Here is a 23,083-nt window from a genome sequence, read left to right on the forward strand (position 1 = left end):
GCGGGTTCCATTAGGAATAGGGCCAGGGTGGGATTGTGTTCGGTGCAGACTCGATGGGCCGAATGTCCTCTTTCTGGCCCTTCGGCCCGACTTGTCCATGCCACCCTTTTTTTTAAACCCCGAAGCTAGTCCCAATTACCCGCATTTGCCCCATATCCCTCTATACCCATCTTACCCATGTAACTATCTAAATGCTTTTTAAAAGATAAAATTGTACCCGCCTCTACTACTACCTCTGGCAGCTTGTTCCAGACACTCACCACCCTCTGTGTGAAATAATTGCCCCTCTGGACACTTTTGTATCTCGCCCCTCTCACCTTAAACCTATGCCGTCTAGTTTTAGACTCCCCTAGCTTTGGGAAAAGATATTGACTATCTAGCTGATCTGTGCCCCTCATTATTTTATAGATCTCCATAAGATCACCCCTAAGACTCCTGACAGAGTGCAGGAATGAGATAGAGAATCTAGTGAACTGGTGCAGCAACAATAATCTCTCCCTCAATGTCAACAAAACGAAGGAGATTGTCATCGGCTTCAGGAAGCGTAAAGGAGAACATGCCCCTGTCTACATCAATGGGGACGAAGTAGAAAGGGGCGAGAGCTTCAGGTTTTTAGGTGTCCAGATCACCAACAACCTGTCCTGGTCCCCCCCACGCCGACACTATAGTTAAGAAAGCCCCACCAACGCCTCTACTTTCTCAGGAGATTAAGAAAATTTGGCATGTCAGTGACGATTCTCACCAACTTGTACAGATGCACCATAGAAAGCATTATTTCTGGTTGTATCACAGCTTGGTATGGGGCTCCTGCTCTGCCCAAGACCGCAAGGAACTACAAAAGGGTCGTGAATGTAGCCCAATCCATCACGCAAACCAGCCTCCCATCCATTGACTCTGTCTACACTTCCCGCTGCCTCGGGGAAAAGCAGCCAGCATAATTAAGGACCCCACGCACCCCGGACATTCTCTCTTCCACCTTCTTCCATCGGGAAAAAGATACAAAAGTCTGAGGACACGTACCGACCGACTCAAGAACAGCTTCTTCCCTGCTGCTGTCAGACTTTTGAATGGACCTACCTCGCATTAAGTTGATCTTTCTCTACACCCGAGCTATGACTGTGACACTACATTCTGCACTCTCTCCTTTCCTTCTCGATGAACGGAATGCTTTGTCTGTATAACGTGCAAGGAACAATATTTTTCACTGCATTCCAATACATGTATAAAAGTTGGAGTGTTATGGTAAGGTTATATAAGGCATTGGTGAGGCCGAATTTGGAGTATTGTGTACAGTTTTGGTCACCTAGTTACAGGAAGGATGTAAATAAGGTTGAAAGAGTGCAGAGAAGGTTCACAAGGATGTTGCCGGGACTTGTGAAGCTGAGTTACAGAGAGAGATTGAATAGGTTGGGACTTTATTCCCTGGAGCGTAGAAGATTGAGGGGAGATTTGATAGAGGTGTATAAGATTTTGATGGGTATAGACAGAGTGAATGCAAGCAGGCTTTTTCCGCTGAGGCTAGGGGAGAAAAAAACCAGAGGGCATGGGTTAAGGGTGAAAGGAGAAAAGTTTAAAGGGAATATTAGGGGGGGGCTTCTTCACGCAGAGAGTGGTGGGAGTGTGGAATGAGCTGCCGGATAAAGTGGTAAATGCGGGGTCACTTTTAACATTTAAGAAAAACTTGGACGGGTTCATGGATGAGAGGGGTGTGGAGGGATATGGTCCAAGTGCAGGTCAGTGGGACCGGGCAAAAAATGGTTCGGCACAGACAAGAAGGGCCAAAAGGCCTGTTTCTGAGCTGTAATTTTCTATGGTTCTATGTGACAATAATAAATCAAATCAAATTTGCTCCAGAGAAAAAAATCCCAGTCGATCCAGTCTCTCCTTATAACTCAAACCATCAAGTCCCGGTAGCATCCTAGTAAATCTTTTCTGCGCTCTTTCTAGTTTAATAATATCCTTTCTATAATAGGGTGACCAGAACTGTACACAGTATTCCAAGTGTGGCCTTACCAATGTCTTGTACAACTTCAACAAGACGTCCCAACTCCTGTGTGTGTGTTGGGTTCTTACCTGAGATTGAGATGATTCTTCTGAGATGCCCTCGCCATCTTTAAGGGTTCGAACAGTTAACTTGTACTCGGTGGAGTCGAGTGTTATACCATGACCCTCGCGCTGTAACACCCTTTGCTGTGCTGGAAGTGTAAAAATCCAAAAGTCAACAACAATTTGCACCAACACGGACCCTTCCCACTCCCGGAAATCTGTCCCAAAAAGGGCGTCAAGGAACCCAACCCAACTGCGAAGGGAGGTGTTTGATTGGGAGGCCAGAGGCTAGGTCACAGGGGTAAGGTGAGAGAGAGGAGAGGTTTGGGGGGGAATTCCAGAGCTGAGGGCCCCCCCCCGGGCAGCTGAAGGCACGGCCGCCAATGGCGGAGCGACGGGAATCGGGGGATGCACGAGAGGCCGGAATTGGAGGAACGCAGAGACCTTGGAGGGGGGTCACCAAATCTTAGAGTCGCTACAGTGCAGGAGGAGACCATTCAGCCCATTGAGTCCGCACCCAGACCCTTTAACACCATAACCTCACATATTTACCCATGCTAGTCCCCCTGACACTAAGGGGCAATTTAGCATGGCCAATCCATCTAACCCACACAGCTTTAGACACTAAGGGACAATTTAGCATGGCCAATCCACCTAACCTACACATCCTTGGACACTAAGGGACAATTTAGCATGGCCAATCCACCTAACCTGCACATCTTTGGACACTAAGGGGCAATTTAGCATGGCCAATCCATCTAACCCACACGTCTTTGGACACTAAGGGGCAATTTAGCATGGCCAATCCACCTAACCTGCACATCTTTGGACACTAAGGGGCAATTTAGCATGGCCAATCCATCTAACCCACACAGCTTTAGACACTAAGGGACAATTTAGCATGGCCAATCCACCTAACCTACACATCCTTGGACACTAAGGGACAATTTAGCATGGCCAATCCACCTAACCTACACATCTTTGGACACTCAGGGGCAATTTGGCATGGCCAATCCACCTAACCTACACATCTTTAGACACTAAGGGGCAATTTAGCATGGCCAATCCACCTAACCCACACATCTTTGGACACTAAGGGGCAATTTAGCATGGCCAATCCATCTAACCCACACGTCTTTGGACACTAAGGGGCAATTTAGCATGGCCAATCCACCTAACCTACACATCCTTGGACACTAAGGGACAATTTAGCATGGCCAATCCACCTAACCTGCACATCTTTGGACACTAAGGGACAATTTAGCATGGCCAATCCATCTAACCCACACATCTTTAGACACTAAGGGACAATTTAGCATGGCCAATCCACCTAACCTACACATCTTTGGACACTCAGGGGCAATTTGGCATGGCCAATCCACCTAACCTACACATCTTTGGACACTAAGGGACAATTTAGCACGGCCAATCCACCTAACCTACACATCTTTGGACACTAAGGGACAATTTAGCATGGCCAATCCACCTAACCTACACATCTTTGGACACTAAGGGGCAATTTAGCACGGCCAATCCACCTAACCATCTTTGGACTGTGGTAGGAAACCGGAGCACCCAGAGGAAACCCACGCAGACACGGGGAGAACGTGCAGACTCCACACAGACAGTGACCCAAGCCAGGAATCGAACCCAGGTCCAAGGCTTATGAGACAGCAGTGCTAACCACTGTGCTACCATGCCGCCCTAGGTTGTAGGGAGCTGGAGTAGGTTACAGAGATAGGGAGGGGTGTAGGGGGCTGGAGGAGGTTACAGAGATAGGGAGGGGTGTAGGGGGCTGGAGGAGGTTACAGAGATAGGGAGGGGTGTAGGGGGCTGGAGGAGGTTACAGAGATAGGGAGGGGTGTAGGGGCTGGAGGAGGATACAGAGATAGGGAGGGGGTGTAGGAGGCTGGAGGAGGTTACAGAGATAGGGAGGGGTGTAGGGGCTGGAGGAGGTTACAGAGATAGGGAGGGGTGTAGGGGGCTGGAGGAGGTTACAGAGATAGGGAGGCGGTGTAGGGGGCTGGAGGAGGTTACAGAGATAGGGAGGGGGTGTAGGAGGCTGGAGGAAGTTACAGAGATAGGGAGGGGGGTGTAGGGGGCTGGAGGGGGTTACAGAGAAAGGGAGGGGTGTCGGGGCTGGAGGAGGTTACAGAGATAGGGAGGGGGTGTCGGGGCTGGAGGAGGTTACGGAGATAGGGAGGGGTGTCGGGGCTGGAGGAGGTTACGGAGATAGGGAGGTGTGTCGGGGCTGGAGGAGGTTACGGAGATAGGGAGGGGTGTAGGGACTGGAGGAGGTTACAGAGATAGGGAGGGGTGTCGGGGCTGGAGGAGTTTACAGAGATAGGGAGGGGGTGTAGGGGCTGGAGGAGGTTACAGAGATAGGGAGGGGTGTCGGGGCTGGAGGAGGTTACACAGCTAGGGAGGGGTGTAGGGAGCTGGAGGAGGTTACAGTGATAGGGAAAGGTGTAGGGGGCTGGAGGAGGTTACAGAGATAGGGAGAGGTGTCGGGGCTGGAGGAGGTTACAGAGATAGGGAGGGTTGTGGGGGTTGGAGGAGGTTACAGAGATAGGGAGGGGGTGTAGGGGGCTGGAGGAGGTTACAGAGATAGGGAGGGGTGTTGGGGCTGGAGGAGGTTACAGAGATGGGGAGGGGTGTAGGGGGCTGGAGGAGGTTACAGAGATAGGGAGGGGCTGTAGGGGGCTGGAGGGGGTTACAGAGATAGGGAGGGGGTGTAGGGGCTGGAGGAGGTTACAGAGATAGGGAGGGGTGTAGGGGGCTGGAGGAGGTTACAGAGATAGGGAGGGGGTGTAGGGGGCTGGAGGAGGTTACAGAGATAGGGAGGGGGTGTCGGGAGCTGGAGGAGGTTATAGAGATAGGGAGGGGCTGTAGGAGGCTGGAGGACGTTATAGAGATAGGGAGGGGGTGTGGGGGGCTGGAGGAGGTTACAGAGATGGGGAGGGGTGTACGGGGCTGGGGGAGGTTACAGAGATAGGGAGGGGTGTAGGGGGCTGGAGGAGGTTACAGAGATAGGGAGGGGGTGTAGGGGGCTGGAGGAGGTTACAGAGATAGGGAGGGGGTGTAGGAGGCTGGAGGAAGTTACAGAGATAGGGAGGGGTGTGTAGGGGGCTGGAGGGGGTTACAGAGATAGGGAGGGGTGTCGGGGCTGGAGGAGGTTACAGAGATAGGGAGGGGGTGTCGGGGCTGGAGGAGGTTACGGAGATAGGGAGGGGTGTCGGGGCTGGAGGAGGTTACGGAGATAGCGAGGTGTGTCGGGGCTGGAGGAGGTTACGGAGATAGGGAGGGGTGTAGGGACTGGAGGAGGTTACAGAGATAGGGAGGGGTGTCGGGGCTGGAGGAGTTTACAGAGATAGGGAGGGGGTGTAGGGGCTGGAGGAGGTTACAGAGATAGGGAGGGGTGTCGGGGCTGGAGGAGGTTACAGAGCTAGGGAGGGGTGTAGGGAGCTGGAGGAGGTTACAGTGATAGGGAGGGGTGTAGGGGGCTGGAGGAGGTTACAGAGATAGGGAGGGGTGTCGGGGCTGGAGGAGGTTACAGAGATAGGGAGGGTTGTAGGGGGTTGGAGGAGGTTACAGAGATAGGGAGGGGGTATAGGGGGCTGGAGGAGGTTACAGAAATAGGGAGGGGTGTTGGGGCTGGAGGAGGTTACAGAGATGGGGAGGGGTGTAGGGGGCTGGAGGAGGTTACAGAGATAGGGAGGGGTGTAGGGGCTGGAGGAGGTTACAGAGATAGGGAGGGGGTGGAGGGGGCTGGAGGAGGTTACAGAGATAGGGAGGGGGTATAGGGGGCTGGAGGAGGTTACAGAGATAGGGAGGGGGTGTAGGGGGCTGGAGGAGGTTACAGAGATAGGGAGGGGGTGTAGGGGGCTGGAGGAGGTTACAGAGATAGGGAGGGGGTGTAGGGGGCTGGAGGAGGTTACAGAGATAGGGAGGGGGTGTAGGGGGCTGGAGGAGGTTACAGAGATAGGGAGGGGGTGTAGGGGGCTGGAGGAGGTTACAGAGATAGGGAGGGGGTGTAGGGGGCTGGAGGAGGTTACAGAGATAGGGAGGGGGTGTAGGGGGCTGGAGGAGGTTACAGAGATAGGGAGGGGGTGTAGGGGGCTGGAGGAGGTTACAGAGATAGGGAGGGGGTGTAGGGGGCTGGAGGAGGTTGCAGAGATAGGGAGGGGGTGTCGGGGGCTGGAGGAGGTTACAGAGATAGGGAGGGGGTGTAGGGGGCTGGAGGAGGTTACAGAGATAGGGAGGGGTGTAGGGGGCTGGAGGAGTTTACAGAGATAGGGAGGGGGTGTAGGGGGCTGGAGGAGTTTACAGAGATAGGGAGGGGGTGTAGGGGGCTGGAGGAGGTTACAGAGATAGGGAGGGGGTGTAGGGGGCTGGAGGAGGTTACAGAGATAGGGAGGGGGTGTAGGGGCTGGAGGAGGTTACAGAGATAGGGAGGGGGTGTAGGGGGCTGGAGGAGGTTACAGAGATAGGGAGGGGGTGTAGGGGCTGGAGGAGGTTACAGAGATAGGGAGGGGTGTAGGGGGCTGGAGGAGGTTACAGAGATAGGGAGGGGGTGTAGGGGGTGGAGGAGGTTACAGAGATAGGGAGGGGTGTAGGGGGCTGGAGGAGGTTACAGAGATAGGGAGGGGGTGTAGGGGGTGGAGGAGGTTACAGAGATAGGGAGGGGGTGTAGGGGCTGGAGGAGGTTACAGAGATAGGGAGGGGGTGTAGAGGCTGGAGGAGGTTACAGAGATAGGGAGGGGGTGTAGGGGGCTGGAGGAGGTTACAGAGATAGGGAGGGGGTGTAGGGGCTGGAGGAGGTTACAGAGATAGGGAGGGGGTGTAGGGGGCTGGAGGAGGTTACAGAGATAGGGAGGGGTGTAGGGGGCTGGAGGAGTTTACAGAGGTAGGGAGGGGGTGTAGGGGGCTGGAGGAGGTTACAGAGATAGGGAGGGGGTGTAGCGGCTGGAGGAGGTTACAGAGATAGGGAGGGGTGTAGTGAGCTGGAGGAGGTTACAGAGATAGGGAGGGGGTGTAGGGGCTGGAGGAGGTTACAGAGATAGGGAGGGGGTGTAGGGGGCTGGAGGAGGTTACAGAGATAGGGAGGGGTGTAGGGGCTGGAGGAGGTTACAGAGATAGGGAGGGGGTGTAGGGGGCTGGAGGAGGTTACAGAGATAGGGAGGGGTGTAGGGGGCTGGAGGAGGTTACAGAGATAGGGAGGGGGTGTAGGGGGCTGGAGGAGGTTACAGAGATAGGGAGGGGGTGTAGGGGGCTGGAGGAGGTTACAGAGATAGGGAGGGGGTGTAGGGAGCTGGAGGAGGTTACAGAGATAGGGATGGGGTGTAGGGGCTGGAGGAGGTTACAGAGATAGGGAGGGGGTGTAGGGAGCTGGAGGAGGTTACAGAGATAGGGAGGGGGTGTAGGGGCTGGAGGAGGTTACAGAGATAGGGAGGGGGTGTAGGGGGCTGGAGGAGGTTACAGAGATAGGGAGGGGGTGTAGGGGGCTGGAGGAGGTTACAGAGATAGGGAGGGGGTGTAGGGGACTGGAGGAGGTTACAGAGATAGGGAGGGGGTGTGGGGGGCTGGAGGAGGTTACAGAGATAGGGAGGGGGTGTAGGGGACTGGAGGAGGTTACAGAGATAGGGAGGGGGTGTAGGGGCTGGAGGAGGTTACAGAGATAGGGAGGGGGTGTGGGGGGCTGGAGGAGGTTACAGAGATAGGGAGGGGTGTGGGGACTGGAGGGGGTTACAGAGTTAGGGAGGGGTGTAGGGAGCTGGAGGAGGTTACAGAGATAGGGAGGGGGTGTAGGGGGCTGGAGGAGGTTACAGAGATAGGGAGGGGGTGTAGGGGGCTGGAGGAGGGTACAGAGATAGGGAGGGGTGTAGGGGGCTGGAGGAGGTTACAGAGATAGGGAGGGGGTGTAGGGGGCTGGAGGAGGTTACAGAGATAGGGAGGGGGTGTAGGGGGCTGGAGGAGGTTACAGAGATAGGGAGGGGGTGTGGGGGGCTGGAGGAGGTTACAGAGATAGGGAGGGGTGTAGGGGCTGGAGGAGGTTACAGAGATAGGGAGGGGTGTAGGGGGCTGGAGGAGGTTACAGAGATAGGGAGGGGGTGTAGGAGGCTGGAGGAGGTTACAGAGATAGGGAGGGGGTGTAGGAGGCTGGAGGAGGTTACAGAGATAGGGAGGGGGTGTAGGGGGCTGGAGGAGGTTACAGAGATAGGGAGGGGTGTAGGGGCTGGAGGAGGTTACAGAGATAGGGAGGGGTGTAGGGGGCTGGAGGAGGTTACAGAGATAGGGAGGGGGTGTAGGGAGCTGGAGGAGGTTACAGAGATAGGGAGGGGGTGTAGGGGCTGGAGGAGGTTACAGAGATAGGGAGGGGTGTAGGGGCTGGAGGAGGTTACAGAGATAGGGAGGGGTGTAGGGGGCTGGAGGAGGTTACAGAGATAGGGAGGGGGTGTAGGGGCTGGAGGAGGTTACAGAGATAGGGAGGGGGTGTAGGGGGCTGGAGGAGGTTACAGAGATAGGGAGGGGTGTAGGGGGCTGGAGGAGGTTACAGAGATAGGGAGGGGGTGTAGGGGCTGGAGGAGGTTACAGAGATAGGGAGGGGGTGTAGGGGCTGGAGGAGGTTACAGAGATAGGGAGGGGGTGTAGGGAGCTGGAGGAGGTTACGGAGATAGGGAGGGGTGTAGGGACTGGAGGAGGTTACAGAGATAGGGAGGGGTGGAGGGGCTGGAGGAGGTTACAGAGATAGGGAGGGGTGTAGGGAGCTGGAGGAGGTTACAGAGATAGGGAGGGGTGTAGGGACTGGAGGAGGTTACAGAGATAGGGAGGGGTGTAGGGGGCTGGAGGAGGTTACAGAGATAGGGAGGGGGTGTAGGGGGCTGGAGGAGGTTACAGAGATAGGGAGGGGGTGTAGGGGCTGGAGGAGGTTACAGAGATAGGGAGGGGTGTAGGGGGCTGGAGGAGGTTACAGAGATAGGGAGGGGGTGTAGGGGGCTGGAGGAGGTTACAGAGATAGGGAGGGGGTGTAGGGGCTGGAGGAGGTTACAGAGATAGGGAGGGGGTGTAGGGGGCTGGAGGAGGTTACAGAGATAGGGAGGGGGTGTAGGGGGCTGGAGGAGGTTACAGAGATAGGGAGGGGTGTAGGGGCTGGAGGAGATTACAGAGATAGGGAGGGGGTGTAGGGGCTGGAGGAGGTTACAGAGATAGGGAGGGGTGTAGGGGGCTGGAGGAGGTTACAGAGATAGGGAGGGGGTGTAGGGGGCTGGAGGAGGTTACAGAGATAGGGAGGGGTGTAGGGGCTGGAGGAGGTTACAGAGATAGGGAGGGGGTGTAGGGGGCTGGAGGAGGTTACAGAGATAGGGAGGGGTGTAGGGGGCTGGAGGAGGTTACAGAGATAGGGAGGGGGTGTAGGAGGCTGGAGGAGGTTACAGAGATAGGGAGGGGGTGTAGGAGGCTGGCGGAGGTTACAGAGATAGGGAGGGGGTGTAGGGACTGGAGGAGGTTACAGAGATAGGGAGGGGTGTAGGGGCTGGAGGAGGTTACAGAGATAGGGAGGGGTGTAGGGGGCTGGAGGAGGTTACAGAGATAGGGAGGGGGTGTAGGGAGCTGGAGGAGGTTACAGAGATAGGGAGGGGGTGTAGGGGCTGGAGGAGGTTACAGAGATAGGGAGGGGTGTAGGGGGCTGGAGGAGGTTACAGAGATAGGGAGGGGGTGTAGGGGCTGGAGGAGGTTACAGAGATAGGGAGGGGGTGTAGGGGGCTGGAGGAGGTTACAGAGATAGGGAGGGGTGTAGGGGGCTGGAGGAGGTTACAGAGATAGGGAGGGGGTGTAGGGGCTGGAGGAGGTTACAGAGATAGGGAGGGGGTGTAGGGGCTGGAGGAGGTTCCAGAGATTGGGAGGGGGTGTACGGAGCTGGAGGAGGTTACGGAGATAGGGAGGGGTGTAGGAACTGGAGGAGGTTACAGAGATAGGGAGGGGTGTAGGGGCTGGAGGAGGTTACAGAGATAGGGAGGGGTGTAGGGAGCTGGAGGAGGTTACAGAGATAGGGAGGGGTGTAGGGACTGCAGGAGGTTACAGAGATAGGGAGGGGTGTAGGGGGCTGGAGGAGGTTACAGAGATAGGGAGGGGGTGTAGGGGGCTGGAGGAGGTTACAGAGATAGGGAGGGGGTGTAGGGGCTGGAGGAGGTTACAGAGATAGGGAGGGGCTGTAGGGGGCTGTAGGAGGTTACAGAGATAGGGAGGGGGTGTAGGGGGCTGGAGGAGGTTACAGAGATAGGGAGGGGTGTAGGGGCTGGAGGAGATTACAGAGATAGGGAGGGGGTGTAGGGGGCTGTAGGAGGTTACAGAGATAGGGAGGGGTGTAGGGAGCTGGAGGAGGTTACAGAGATAGGGAGGGGTGTAGGGGGCTGGAGGAGGTTACAGAGATAGGGAGGGGTGTAGGGGGCTGGAGGAGGTTACAGAGATAGGGAGGGGGTGTAGGGGGCTGGAGGAGGTTACAGAGATAGGGAGGGGGTGTAGGGGGCTGGAGGAGGTTACAGAGATAGGGAGGGGGTGTAGGGAGCTGGAGGAGGTTACAGAGATAGGGAGGGGTGTAGGGGCTGGAGGAGGTTACAGAGATAGGGAGGGGGTGTAGGGGGCTGGAGGAGGTTACAGAGATAGGGAGGGGGTGTAGAGGGCTGGAGGAGGTTACAGAGATAGGGAGGGGGTGTAGGGGCTGGAGGAGGTTACAGAGATAGGGAGGGGTGTAGGGGCTGGAGGAGATTACAGAGATAGGGAGGGGGTGTAGGGGGCTGGAGGAGGTTACAGAGATAGGGAGGGGTGTAGGGGGCTGGAGGAGGTTACAGAGATAGGGAGGGGGTGTAGGGGGCTGGAGGAGGTTACAGAGATAGGGAGGGGGTGTAGGGGGCTGGAGGAGGTTACAGAGATAGGGAGGGGTGTAGAGGGCTGGAGGAGGTTACAGAGATAGGGAGGGGGTGTAGGGGGCTGGAGGAGGTTACAGAGATAGGGAGGGGGTGTAGGGGGCTGGAGGAGGTTACAGAGATAGGGAGGGGGTGTAGGGAGCTGGAGGAGGTTACAGAGATAGGGAGGGGGTGTAGGGGCTGGAGGAGGTTACAGAGATAGGGAGGGGTGTAGGGGGCTGGAGGAGGTTACAGAGATAGGGAGGGGTGTAGGGGGCTGGAGGAGGTTACAGAGACAGGGAGGGGGTGTAGGGGGCTGGAGGAGGTTACAGAGATAGGGAGGGGGTGTAGGGGGCTGGAGGAGGTTACAGAGATAGGGAGGGGGTGTAGGGGGCTGGAGGAGGTTACAGAGATAGGGAGGGGTGTAGGGGCTGGAGGAGGTTACAGAGATAGGGAGGGGGTGTAGGGGGCTGGAGGAGGTTACAGAGATAGGGAGGGGGTGTAGGGGGCTGGAGGAGGTTACAGAGATAGGGAGGGGGTGTAGGGAGCTGGAGGAGGTTACAGAGATAGGGAGGGGGTGTAGGGGGCTGGAGGAGGTTACAGAGATAGGGAGGGGGTGTAGGGAGCTGGAGGAGGTTACAGAGATAGGGAGGGGGTGTAGGGACTGGAGGAGGTTACAGAGATAGGGAGGGGTGTAGGGGGCTGGAGGAGGTTACAGAGATAGGGAGGGGGTGTAGGGGGCTGGAGGAGGTTACAGAGATAGGGAGGGGGTGTAGGGGCTGGAGGAGGTTACAGAGATAGGGAGGGGTGTAGGGGGCTGGAGGAGGTTACAGAGATAGGGAGGGGTGAAGGGGCTGGAGGAGGTTACAGAGATAGGGAGGGGTGTAGGGGGCTGGAGGAGGTTACAGAGATAGGGAGGGGGTGTAGGGGCTGGAGGAGGTTACAGAGATAGGGAGGGGGTGTAGGGGGCTGGAGGAGGTTACAGAGATAGGGAGGGGTGTAGGGGGCTGGAGGAGGTTACAGAGATAGGGAGGGGGTGTAGGGGCTGGAGGAGGTTACAGAGATAGGGAGGGGGTGTAGGGGCTGGAGGAGGTTACAGAGATAGGGAGGGGGTGTAGGGAGCTGGAGGAGGTTACGGAGATAGGGAGGGGTGTAGGGACTGGAGGAGGTTACAGAGATAGGGAGGGGTGTAGGGGCTGGAGGAGGTTACAGAGATAGGGAGGGGTGTAGGGAGCTGGAGGAGGTTACAGAGATAGGGAGGGGTGTAGGGACTGGAGGAGGTTACAGAGATAGGGAGCGGTGTAGGGGGCTGGAGGAGGTTACAGAGATAGGGAGGGGGTGTAGGGGGCTGGAGGAGGTTACAGAGATAGGGAGGGGGTGTAGGGGCTGGAGGAGGTTACAGAGATAGGGAGGGGTGTAGGGGGCTGGAGGAGGTTACAGAGATAGGGAGGGGGTGTAGGGGGCTGGAGGAGGTTACAGAGATAGGGAGGGGGTGTAGGGGCTGGAGGAGGTTACAGAGATAGGGAGGGGGTGTAGGGGGCTGTAGGAGGTTACAGAGATAGGGAGGGGGTGTAGGGGGCTGGAGGAGGTTACAGAGATAGGGAGGGGTGTAGGGGCTGGAGGAGATTACAGAGATAGGGAGGGGGTGTAGGAGGCTGGAGGAGGTTACAGAGATAGGGAGGCGGTGTAGGGGCTGGAGGAGGTTACAGAGATAGGGAGGGGTGTAGGGGCTGGAGGAGATTACAGAGATAGGGAGGGGGTGTAGGGGGCTGGAGGAGGTTACAGAGATAGGGAGGGGTGTAGGGGGCTGGAGGAGGTTACAGAGATAGGGAGGGGGTGTAGGGGGCTGGAGGAGGTTACAGAGATAGGGAGGGGGTGTAGGGGGCTGGAGGAGGTTACAGAGATAGGGAGGGGTGTAGAGGGCTGGAGGAGGTTACAGAGATAGGGAGGGGGTGTAGGGGGCTGGAGGAGGTTACAGAGATAGGGAGGGGGTGTAGGGGGCTGGAGGAGGTTACAGAGATAGGGAGGGGCTGCAGGGAGCTGGAGGAGGTTACAGAGATAGGGAGGGGGTGTAGGGGCTGGAGGAGGTTACAGAGATAGGGAGGGGTGTAGGGGGCTGGAGGAGGTTACAGAGATAGGGAGGGGTGTAGGGGGCTGGAGGAGGTTACAGAGATAGGGAGGGGGTGTAGGGGGCTGGAGGAGGTTACAGAGATAGGGAGGGGGTGTAGGGGGCTGGAGGAGGTTACAGAGATAGGAAGGGGGTGTAGGGGGCTGGAGGAGGTTACAGAGATAGGGAGGGGTGTAGGGGCTGGAGGAGGTTACAGAGATAGGGAGGGGGTGTAGGGGGCTGGAGGAGGTTACAGAGATAGGGAGGGGTGTAGGGGGCTGGAGGAGGTTACAGAGATAGGGAGGGGGTGTAGGGGGCTGGAGGAGGTTACAGAGATAGGGAGGGGGTGTAGGGGGCTGGAGGAGGTTACAGAGATAGGGAGGGGGTGTAGGGAGCTGGAGGAGGTTACAGAGATAGGGAGGGGGTGTAGGGGGCTGGAGGAGGTTACAGAGATAGGGAGGGGGTGTAGGGAGCTGGAGGAGGTTACAGAGATAGGGAGGGGGTGTAGGGGCTGGAGGAGGTTACAGAGATAGGGAGGGGGTGTAGGGGGCTGGAGGAGGTTACAGAGATAGGGAGGGGGTGTAGGGGGCTGGAGGAGGTTACAGAGATAGGGAGGGGGTGTAGGGGACTGGAGGAGGTTACAGAGATAGGGAGGGGGTGTGGGGGGCTGGAGGAGGTTACAGAGATAGGGAGGGGGTGTAGGGGACTGGAGGAGGTTACAGAGATAGGGAGGGGGTGTAGGGGCTGGAGGAGGTTACAGAGATAGGGAGGGGGTGTGGGGGGCTGGAGGAGGTTACAGAGATAGGGAGGGGTGTGGGGACTGGAGGGGGTTACAGAGTTAGGGAGGGGTGTAGGGAGCTGGAGGAGGTTACAGAGATAGGGAGGGGGTGTAGGGGCTGGAGGAGGTTACAGAGATAGGGAGGGGGTGTAGGGACTGGAGGAGGTTACAGAGATAGGGAGGGGTGTAGGGGCTGGAGGAGGTTACAGAGATAGGGAGGGGTGTAGGGGGCTGGAGGAGGTTACAGAGATAGGGAGGGGGTGTCGGGAGCTGGAGGAGGTTACAGAGATAGGGAGGGGGTGTAGGGGCTGGAGGAGGTTACAGAGATAGGGAGGGGTGTAGGGGCTGGAGGAGGTTACAGAGATAGGGAGGGGTGTAGGGGGCTGGAGGAGGTTACAGAGATAGGGAGGGGGTGTAGGGGCTGGAGGAGGTTACAGAGATAGGGAGGGGGTGTAGGGGGCTGGAGGAGGTTACAGAGATAGGGAGGGGTGTAGGGGGCTGGAGGAGGTTACAGAGATAGGGAGGGGGTGTAGGGGCTGGAGGAGGTTACAGAGATAGGGAGGGGGTGTAGGGGCTGGAGGAGGTTACAGAGATAGGGAGGGGGTGTAGGGAGCTGGAGGAGGTTACGGAGATAGGGAGGGGTGTAGGGACTGGAGGAGGTTACGGAGATAGGGAGGGGTGTAGGGGCTGGAGGAGGTTACAGAGATAGGGAGGGGTGTAGGGAGCTGGAGGAGGTTACAGAGATAGGGAGGGGTGTAGGGACTGGAGGAGGTTACAGAGATAGGGAGGGGTGTAGGGGGCTGGAGGAGGTTACAGAGATAGGGAGGGGGTGTAGGGGGCTGGAGGAGGTTACAGAGATAGGGAGGGGGTGTAGGGGCTGGAGGAGGTTACAGAGATAGGGAGGGGTGTAGGGGGCTGGAGGAGGTTACAGAGATAGGGAGGGGGTGTAGGGGGCTGGAGGAGGTTACAGAGATAGGGAGGGGGTGTAGGGGCTGGAGGAGGTTACAGAGATAGGGAGGGGGTGTAGGGGGCTGGAGGAGGTTACAGAGATAGGGAGGGGGTGTAGGGGGCTGGAGGAGGTTACAGAGATAGGGAGGGGTGTAGGGGCTGGAGGAGATTACAGAGATAGGGAGGGGGTGTAGGGGGCTGGAGGAGGTTACAGAGATAGGGAGGGGTGTGGGGGCTGGAGGAGGTTACAGAGATAGGGAGGGGGTGTAGGGGGCTGGAGGAGGTTACAGAGATAGGGAGGGGTGTAGGGGCTGGAGGAGGTTACAGAGATAGGGAGGGGGTGTAGGGGGCTGGAGGAGGTTACAGAGATAGGGAGGGGTGTAGGGGGCTGGAGGAGGTTACAGAGATAGGGAGGGGGTGTAGGAGGCTGGAGGAGGTTACAGAGATAGGGAGGGGGTGTAGGAGGCTGGAGGAGGTTACAGAGATAGGGAGGGGGTGTAGGGACTGGAGGAGGTTACAGAGATAGGGAGGGGTGTAGGGGCTGGAGGAGGTTACAGAGATAGGGAGGGGTGTAGGGGGCTGGAGGAGGTTACAGAGATAGGGAGGGGGTGTAGGGAGCTGGAGGAGGTTACAGAGATAGGGAGGGGGTGTAGGGGCTGGAGGAGGTTACAGAGATAGGGAGGGGTGTAGGGGCTGGAGGAGGTTACAGAGATAGGGAGGGGTGTAGGGGGCTGGAGGAGGTTACAGAGATAGGGAGGGGGTGTAGGGGCTGGAGGAGGTTACAGAGATAGGGATGGGGTGTACGGGGCTGGAGGAGGTTACAGAGATAGGGAGGGGTGTAGGGGGCTGGAGGAGGTTACAGAGATAGGGAGGGGGTGTAGGGGCTGGAGGAGGTTACAGAGATAGGGAGGGGGTGTAGGGGCTGGAGGAGGTTACAGAGATAGGGAGGGGGTGTAGGGAGCTGGAGGAGGTTACGGAGATAGGGAGGGGTGTAGGGACTGGAGGAGGTTACAGAGATAGGGAGGGGTGTCGGGGCTGGAGGAGGTTACAGAGATAGGGAGGGGTGTAGGGAGCTGGAGGAGGTTACAGAGATAGGGAGGGGTGTAGGGACTGGAGGAGGTTACAGAGATAGGGAGGGGTGTAGGGGGCTGGAGGAGGTTACAGAGATAGGGAGGGGGTGTAGGGGGCTGGAGGAGGTTACAGAGATAGGGAGGGGGTGTAGGGGCTGGAGGAGGTTACAGAGATAGGGAGGGGGTGTAGGGGGCTGGAGGAGGTTACAGAGATAGGGAGGGGGTGTAGGGGGCTGGAGGAGGTTACAGAGATAGGGAGGGGGTGTAGGGGCTGGAGGAGGTTACAGAGATAGGGAGGGGGTGTAGGGGGCTGTAGGAGGTTACAGAGATAGGGAGGGGGTGTAGGGGGCTGGAGGAGGTTACAGAGATAGGGAGGGGTGTAGGGGCTGGAGGAGATTACAGAGATAGGGAGGGGGTGTAGGGGGCTGGAGGAGGTTACAGAGATAGGGAGGGGTGTAGGGGGCTGGAGGAGGTTACAGAGATAGGGAGGGGGTGTAGGGGGCTGGAGGAGGTTACAGAGATAGGGAGGGGGTGTAGGGGGCTGGAGGAGGTTACAGAGATAGGGAGGGGGTGTAGGGAGCTGGAGGAGGTTACAGAGATAGGGAGGGGTGTAGGGGCTGGAGGAGGTTACAGAGATAGGGAGGGGGTGTAGGGGGCTGGAGGAGGTTACAGAGATAGGGAGGGGGTGTAGGGGGCTGGAGGAGGTTACAGAGATAGGGAGGGGGTGTAGGGGCTGGAGGAGGTTACAGAGATAGGGAGGGGTGTAGGGGCTGGAGGAGATTACAGAGATAGGGAGGGGGTGTAGGGGGCTGGAGGAGGTTACCGAGATAGGGAGGGGTGTAGGGGGCTGGAGGAGGTTACAGAGATAGGGAGGGGGTGTAGGGGGCTGGAGGAGGTTACAGAGATAGGGAGGGGGTGTAGGGGGCTGGAGGAGGTTACAGAGATAGGGAGGGGTGTAGGGGGCTGGAGGAGGTTACAGAGATAGGGAGGGGGTGTAGGGGGCTGGAGGAGGTTACAGAGATAGGGAGGGGGTGTAGGGGGCTGGAGGAGGTCACAGAGATAGGGAGGGGGTGTAGGGAGCTGGAGGAGGTTACAGAGATAGGGAGGGGGTGTAGGGGCTGGAGGAGGTTACAGAGATAGGGAGGGGTGTAGGGGGCTGGAGGAGGTTACAGAGATAGGGAGGGGTGTAGGGGGCTGGAGGAGGTTACAGAGATAGGGAGGGGGTGTAGGGGGCTGGAGGAGGTTACAGAGATAGGGAGGGGGTGTAGGGGGCTGGAGGAGGTTACAGAGATAGGGAGGGGTGTAGGGGGCTGGAGGAGGTTACAGAGATAGGGAGGGTGTAGGGGGCTGGAGGAGGTTACAGAGATAGGGAGGGGTGTGGGGACTGGAGGAGGTTACAGAGATAGGGAGGGGGTGTAGGGGGCTGGAAGGGGTTACAGAGATAGGGAGGGGTGTAGGGAGCTGGAGGAGGTTACAGAGATAGGGAGGGGGTGTAGGGGGCTGGAGGAGGTTACAGAGATAGAGAGGGGTGTAGGGGGCTGTAGGAGGTTACAGAGATAGGGAGGGGGTGTAGGGGGCTGGAGGAGGTTACAGAGATAGGGAGGGGTGTAGGGGCTGGAGGAGATTACAGAGATAGGGAGGGGGTGTAGGGGGCTGGAGGAGGTTACAGAGATAGGGAGGGGTGTAGGGGGCTGGAGGAGGTTACAGAGATAGGGAGGGGGTGTAGGGGGCTGGAGGAGGTTACAGAGATAGGGAGGGGGTGTAGGGGGCTGGAGGAGGTTACAGAGATAGGGAGGGGGTGTAGGGAGCTGGAGGAGGTTACAGAGATAGGGAGGGGTGTAGGGGCTGGAGGAGGTTACAGAGATAGGGAGGGGGTGTAGGGGGCTGGAGGAGGTTACAGAGATAGGGAGGGGGTGTAGGGGCTGGAGGAGGTTACAGAGATAGGGAGGGGGTGTAGGGGCTGGAGGAGGTTACAGAGGTAGGGAGGGGTGTAGGGGCTGGAGGAGATTACAGAGATAGGGAGGGGGTGTAGGGGGCTGGAGGAGGTTACAGAGATAGGGAGGGGTGTAGGGGGCTGGAGGAGGTTACAGAGATAGGGAGGGGGTGTAGGGGGCTGGAGGAGGTTACAGAGATAGGGAGGGGTGTAGGGGGCTGGAGGAGGTTACAGAGATAGGGAGGGGGTGTAGGGGGCTGGAGGAGGTTACAGAGATAGGGAGGGGGTGTAGGGGGCTGGAGGAGGTTACAGAGATAGGGAGGGGGTGTAGGGAGCTGGAGGAGGTTACAGAGATAGGGAGGGGGTGTAGGGGCTGGAGGAGGTTACAGAGATAGGGAGGGGGTGTAGGGGCTGGAGGAGGTTACAGAGATAGGGAGGGGGTGTAGGGGGCTGGAGGGGGTTACAGAGATAGGGAGGGGTGTAGGGGGCTGGAGGAGGTTACAGAGATAGGGAGGGGGTGTAGGGGGCTGGAGGAGGTTACAGAGATAGGGAGGGGGTGTAGGGGGCTGGAGGAGGTTACAGAGATAGGGAGGGGGTGTAGGGAGCTGGAGGAGGTTACAGAGATAGGGAGGGGGTGTAGGGGCTGGAGGAGGTTACAGAGATAGGGAGGGGGTGTAGGGGCTGGAGGAGGTTACAGAGATAGGGAGGGGGTGTAGGGGGCTGGAGGGGGTTACAGAGATAGGGAGGGGTGTAGGGGGCTGGAGGAGGTTACAGAGATAGGGAGGGGGTGTAGGGGGCTGGAGCGGGTTACGGAGATAGGGAGTGACGAGTCCTTGAGGGGGTTAGAAGATGAGAGTGAGCATTTTCTTTAATTCATCCGTGGGACACGGGCGTCCCCGGCTGGTCCAGCATTTATTGCCCATCCCTAGTTGCCCCTTGGAGGGCAGTTGAGAGACACCCACATTGCTGTGGCTCTGGAGTCACATGTAGGCCAGACCGGGGTAAGGACGGCAGATTTCCTTCCCTAAAGGGAACCAGATGGGTTTCTCCGACAATGGGTCATCAGTAGATTCTTAATCCCAGATATTTTTTATCGAATTCAAATTCCACCATCTGCCGCAGACGGGATTCGAACCCGGGACCCCCCAGGACATTAGCTGAGTTTCTGGATTAATAGTCTAGTGATAGCCATCGCTTCCCAGGAATATTTTCAAAATGAAGTGCTGTATAAACCAATATAGGCAAGCGAGCAAGAAGAGGGGGTATAGAGGAACAGGACACGGTGCGAGATCGGACATTGGGAGGGAGTGCAGCAGAGTTTGGAATGAACTGAAGTTCGCAGGAGGGAGGGGGAGAATGTGGAGAGCAGACGGGAGAGGCGTTGGAATTGTCGAGTCTGGAGGGAGAGGAGGCGTGCGTGAGGACTTCCCCAGCCGATGAGCCGAGAGGGGAAAGTCGGGTGTTGTCAGGGAGGGTTGCGGAGGAGGGCGATGGGTCAGAGGTCACATGGAATGGAGACGGGGCGGAGACTTGGTTGGAGACTTGGGCGGAGAGATGGCAGATGGAGTTTAATCCGGACAAATGTGAGGGAATGCATTTTGGAAGGTCTAATACAGATAGGAAATATACAGAAAATGGCAGAACCCTGAAGAGTATTGATGGGCAGAGGGATCTGGGTGTACAGGTACACAGGTCACTGAAAGTGGCAACGCAGGTGGAGAAGGTAGTCAAGAAGGCATACGGCATGCTTGCCTTCATCAGCCGGGGCATTGAGTTTAAAAATTGGCAAGTCATGTTGCAGCTTTATAGAACCTTAGTTAGGCTGCACTTGGAATATAGTGTTCAATTCTGGTCGCCACACTACCAGAAGGATGTGGAGGCTTTGGAGAGGGGACAGAAAAGATTTACCAGGATGTTGCCTGGTATGGAGGGCATCAGCTATGAGGAGAGGTTGGGGAAACTTGGTTTGTTCTCACTGGAGCGACGGAGGTTGAGGGGAGACCTGATAGAAGTCTACAAGATTATGAGGGGCATGGACAGAGTGGATAGTCAGAAGCTTTTTCCCCAGGGTGGAAGAGTCAATTACTAGGGGGGCACAGGTTTAAGGTGCGAGGGGCAAGGTTTAAAGGAGATGTACGAGGCAAGTTTTTTACACAGAGGGTGGTGGGTGCCTGGAACTCGCTGCCGGGGGAGGGAGTGGAAGCGGATACGGTAGTGAGTTTTAAGGGGCATCTGGACAAATACATGAATAGGATGGGAATAGAGGGATACGGTCCCCGGAAGGGTAGGGGGTTTTAGTTCAGTCGGGGCAGCATGGTCAGTGCAGACTTGGAGGGCCGAAGGGCCTGTTCCTGTGCTGTAATTTTCTTTGTTCTATGAATGTCACCCAGAGGATGACAAAGGCAATCCCGCCATTTGAAAATGGAGATAGGGAGAAAACGGGGAACTCTTGGCCTGTTCGCCTGACATCAGTGGCAGAGAAAATGTGCGATCCAGGACAATTAGAACAGGATAAGATAAAGGCAACATGGATTTCATAGAATCCATAGAATCCCTGCAGTGCAGAAGGAGGCCATTCAGCCCATCAAGGACATTTATGAAAGGGTTAGACAAACCGACTGGAGTTTTTTGAGGATGGGAATAATATAATCCATCAGGGTGAACCAGTGATTTTCAGAAAGCTTTTGATAAAGTCCCAAGATGGTGGCACAGTGGGTTAGCACTGCCGCCTCACAGCGCCAGGGACCCGGGTTCGATTCCCGTCTCGGGTCACTGTCTGTGTGGAGTTTGCACGTTCTCCCCGTGTCTGCGTGGGTTTCCTCCGGGTGCTCCGGTTTCCTCCCACAGTCTGAAAGACGTGCTGGTTAGGGTGCATTGGGCCGTGCCAAATTCTCCCTCAGTGTAACCTGAACAGGCACCTGGCGACTGGGGGATTTTCACAGTAACTTCATTGCAGTGTTAATGTAAGCATAGAAACATAGAAGATAGGAGCAGGAGGAGGCCATTCAGCCCCTCAAGCCTGCTCCGCCATTCATCACGATCCTGGCTGATTGTCCAACTCAATAGCCTAATCCTGCTTTCTCCCCATTGTGGCCAAACGGGCCATCCAAAATGGCGATTTGCAAAGCACTCTGGGACAATTGGGCAAGAACTAAAACAGCAAGCTGCAGTTTAAAAGACAGAGACAAACGGGCCGCAACCCTGACGAGTGAATAAACAGGATATGTTTCATCTCCAGGATGAAAGAGACTTTCTGGTCACACTGGGTTGTGTACCAGACATGAGGGCGCCATGGCCCCTTGTTTGGGGGGAAGGTGTGAACTATACGCGCCCCCAGCACCTACAGACATGGCCGTTGGGGACACACCCAGAGATCGGTGTGGCAGCACCCGATTGGTCTTTATCGATCAGCACGATCGAGTCCTGATCGATTGACTGGCAATGGCCAAAAGGGGCGCGAAACCCAACAGGGCATAAAGGGTGCTGCACAACCAGGAATCTCTCTCTCTCTCTCTCTTTCGCTCTCTCTCTCTGACCCCACGAACGAGCGACCACATCGGTGACCGTCGCCAGCGATGACCAGCTCGAGGAGAGCCACCACACCCGAGAAGGAAGGAAGACCAGAGCCAGAGCTCCAGACCAGACAAAAGGACCAGACCTCGCAGAGGACGACTGAGACCCAGCGCACAGATAAAGGCCAATATCTGCTTGGGTACTTGCCAGTATCGGAACGTTAAGTCAAGGTCTAGTTTTGGACTTGAACTTTCGTATTTTCCTGTAAGATAACTTATTGTTGGTTGGGTGGGTGATTATAGATTGTGTGGGGTTAAAGAAATATTGGTTGTACTAACAAGAAGTCTACTCGCAATTATTTGTCCAACGTATAATGATTAAAACAGACTGTGCGGCAGATAAGAGACACAACACCGTAACCTTTGACCCCGTTCGCCCCCCAGTGCCCTATCCAGCCGCCTCGTGAATACATTCAATGTTTTGGCATCAACTACTTCCTATGGGAATGAATTCCACAGACTCACCGCTCTCTGGGTGAAGAAATGTCTCCTCATCTCCGTCCTAAATGGTCTACCCCCAATCCTCAGACTGTGACCCCCTGGTTCTGGACTCCCCCCACCATCGGGAGGGGCGACCTGATAGAATTCTACAAGATTATGAGGGGCATGGACAGAGTGGACAGTCAGAAGCTTTTTCCCAGGGTGGAGGAGTCAATTACTAGGGGGCACAGGTTTAAGGTGCGAGGGGCAAGGTTTAAAGGAGATGTACGAGGCAAGTTTTTTACACAGAGGGTGGTGGGTGCCTGGAACTCGCTGCCGGGGGAGGGAGTGGAAGCGGATACGATAGTGAGTTTTAAGGGGCATCTGGACAAATACATGAATAGGATGGGAATGGAGGGATACGGTCCCCGGAAGGGGAGGGGGTTTGAGTTCAGACGGGGCAGCTACCCTGTCTAGTCCTGTTAGAATTTGATAAGTCTCTGTGAGATTCCCCCCTCATTCGTCTGAACTCCAGTGAAAACAATCCGAACCTGGTCAATCTCTCCTCGTACCTCAGTCCCACCATCCCCGGGATCAGCCTGGTACCAGCTTGTAAGCCTACTTGTGACGAATAAATTAACTTAAGTTTAGTTTTGTTTCGTTTATTTATTAGTGTCACAAGTAAGGCTTACATTAACACTGCAATGAAGTTACTGTGAAATTCCCCTAGTCGCCACACTCCAGCACCTGTTTGGGTAACACTGAGGGAGAATTTAGCACGGCCCAATGCACCCTAACCAGCACGTCTTTCGGACTGTGGGAGGATCAGTACTGAGGGAGTGCTGCACTGTCGGAGGGTCAGGAGATATAATCCTGGGGGGCACGGTGGAACAGTGGTTAGCGCTACTGCCTCACAGCACCAGGGATCGGGTTCGATTCCCGGCTCGGGTCACTGTCTGTGCGGAGGCTGCATGTTCTCCCGTGTCTGCGTGGGTTTCCTCCGGGTGCTCCGGTTTCCTCCCGCAGTCTGAAAGATGTGCAGATTAGGTGGATTGGCCATGCTAAAATTGTCTCTTAGTGTCCAAAGATGTGCAGGTTAGCGGAATTGGCCATGCTAAATTGCCCCTTAGTTTCCAAGGCTGTGTAGATTACGTGGATTGGCCGTGCTAAATTGTCTCTTAGTGTCCAAAGATGTGCAGGTTAGGTGGATTAGCCAAGCAAAATTGCAAATTAGTGTCCAAAGATGTGCAGGCTAGGTGGATTGGTCGTGCTAAATTGCCGCTTAGTGTCCAGCAATGTGTAGGTTACG

At 56.5% G+C, this 23,083-nt stretch overlaps 1 protein-coding gene across 1 annotated transcript in view; it reads right to left on the reverse strand.

The window, feature by feature from the left end:
* The window catches only part of LOC144486762 (protein mono-ADP-ribosyltransferase PARP14-like), a 72,081-nt gene that overhangs the window by 41,711 nt on the left and 7,287 nt on the right, over positions 1–23,083 (reverse strand). The window contains exon 2 of the mRNA XM_078204799.1: positions 2,074–2,195. Coding sequence (XP_078060925.1) covers positions 2,074–2,195 — 122 coding nt within the window. The remainder of the gene's footprint in view (positions 1–2,073; positions 2,196–23,083) is intronic.

Source organism: Mustelus asterias, unplaced genomic scaffold, assembly GCF_964213995.1.
Source record: "Mustelus asterias unplaced genomic scaffold, sMusAst1.hap1.1 HAP1_SCAFFOLD_453, whole genome shotgun sequence".
Taxonomy (NCBI): domain Eukaryota; kingdom Metazoa; phylum Chordata; class Chondrichthyes; order Carcharhiniformes; family Triakidae; genus Mustelus; species Mustelus asterias.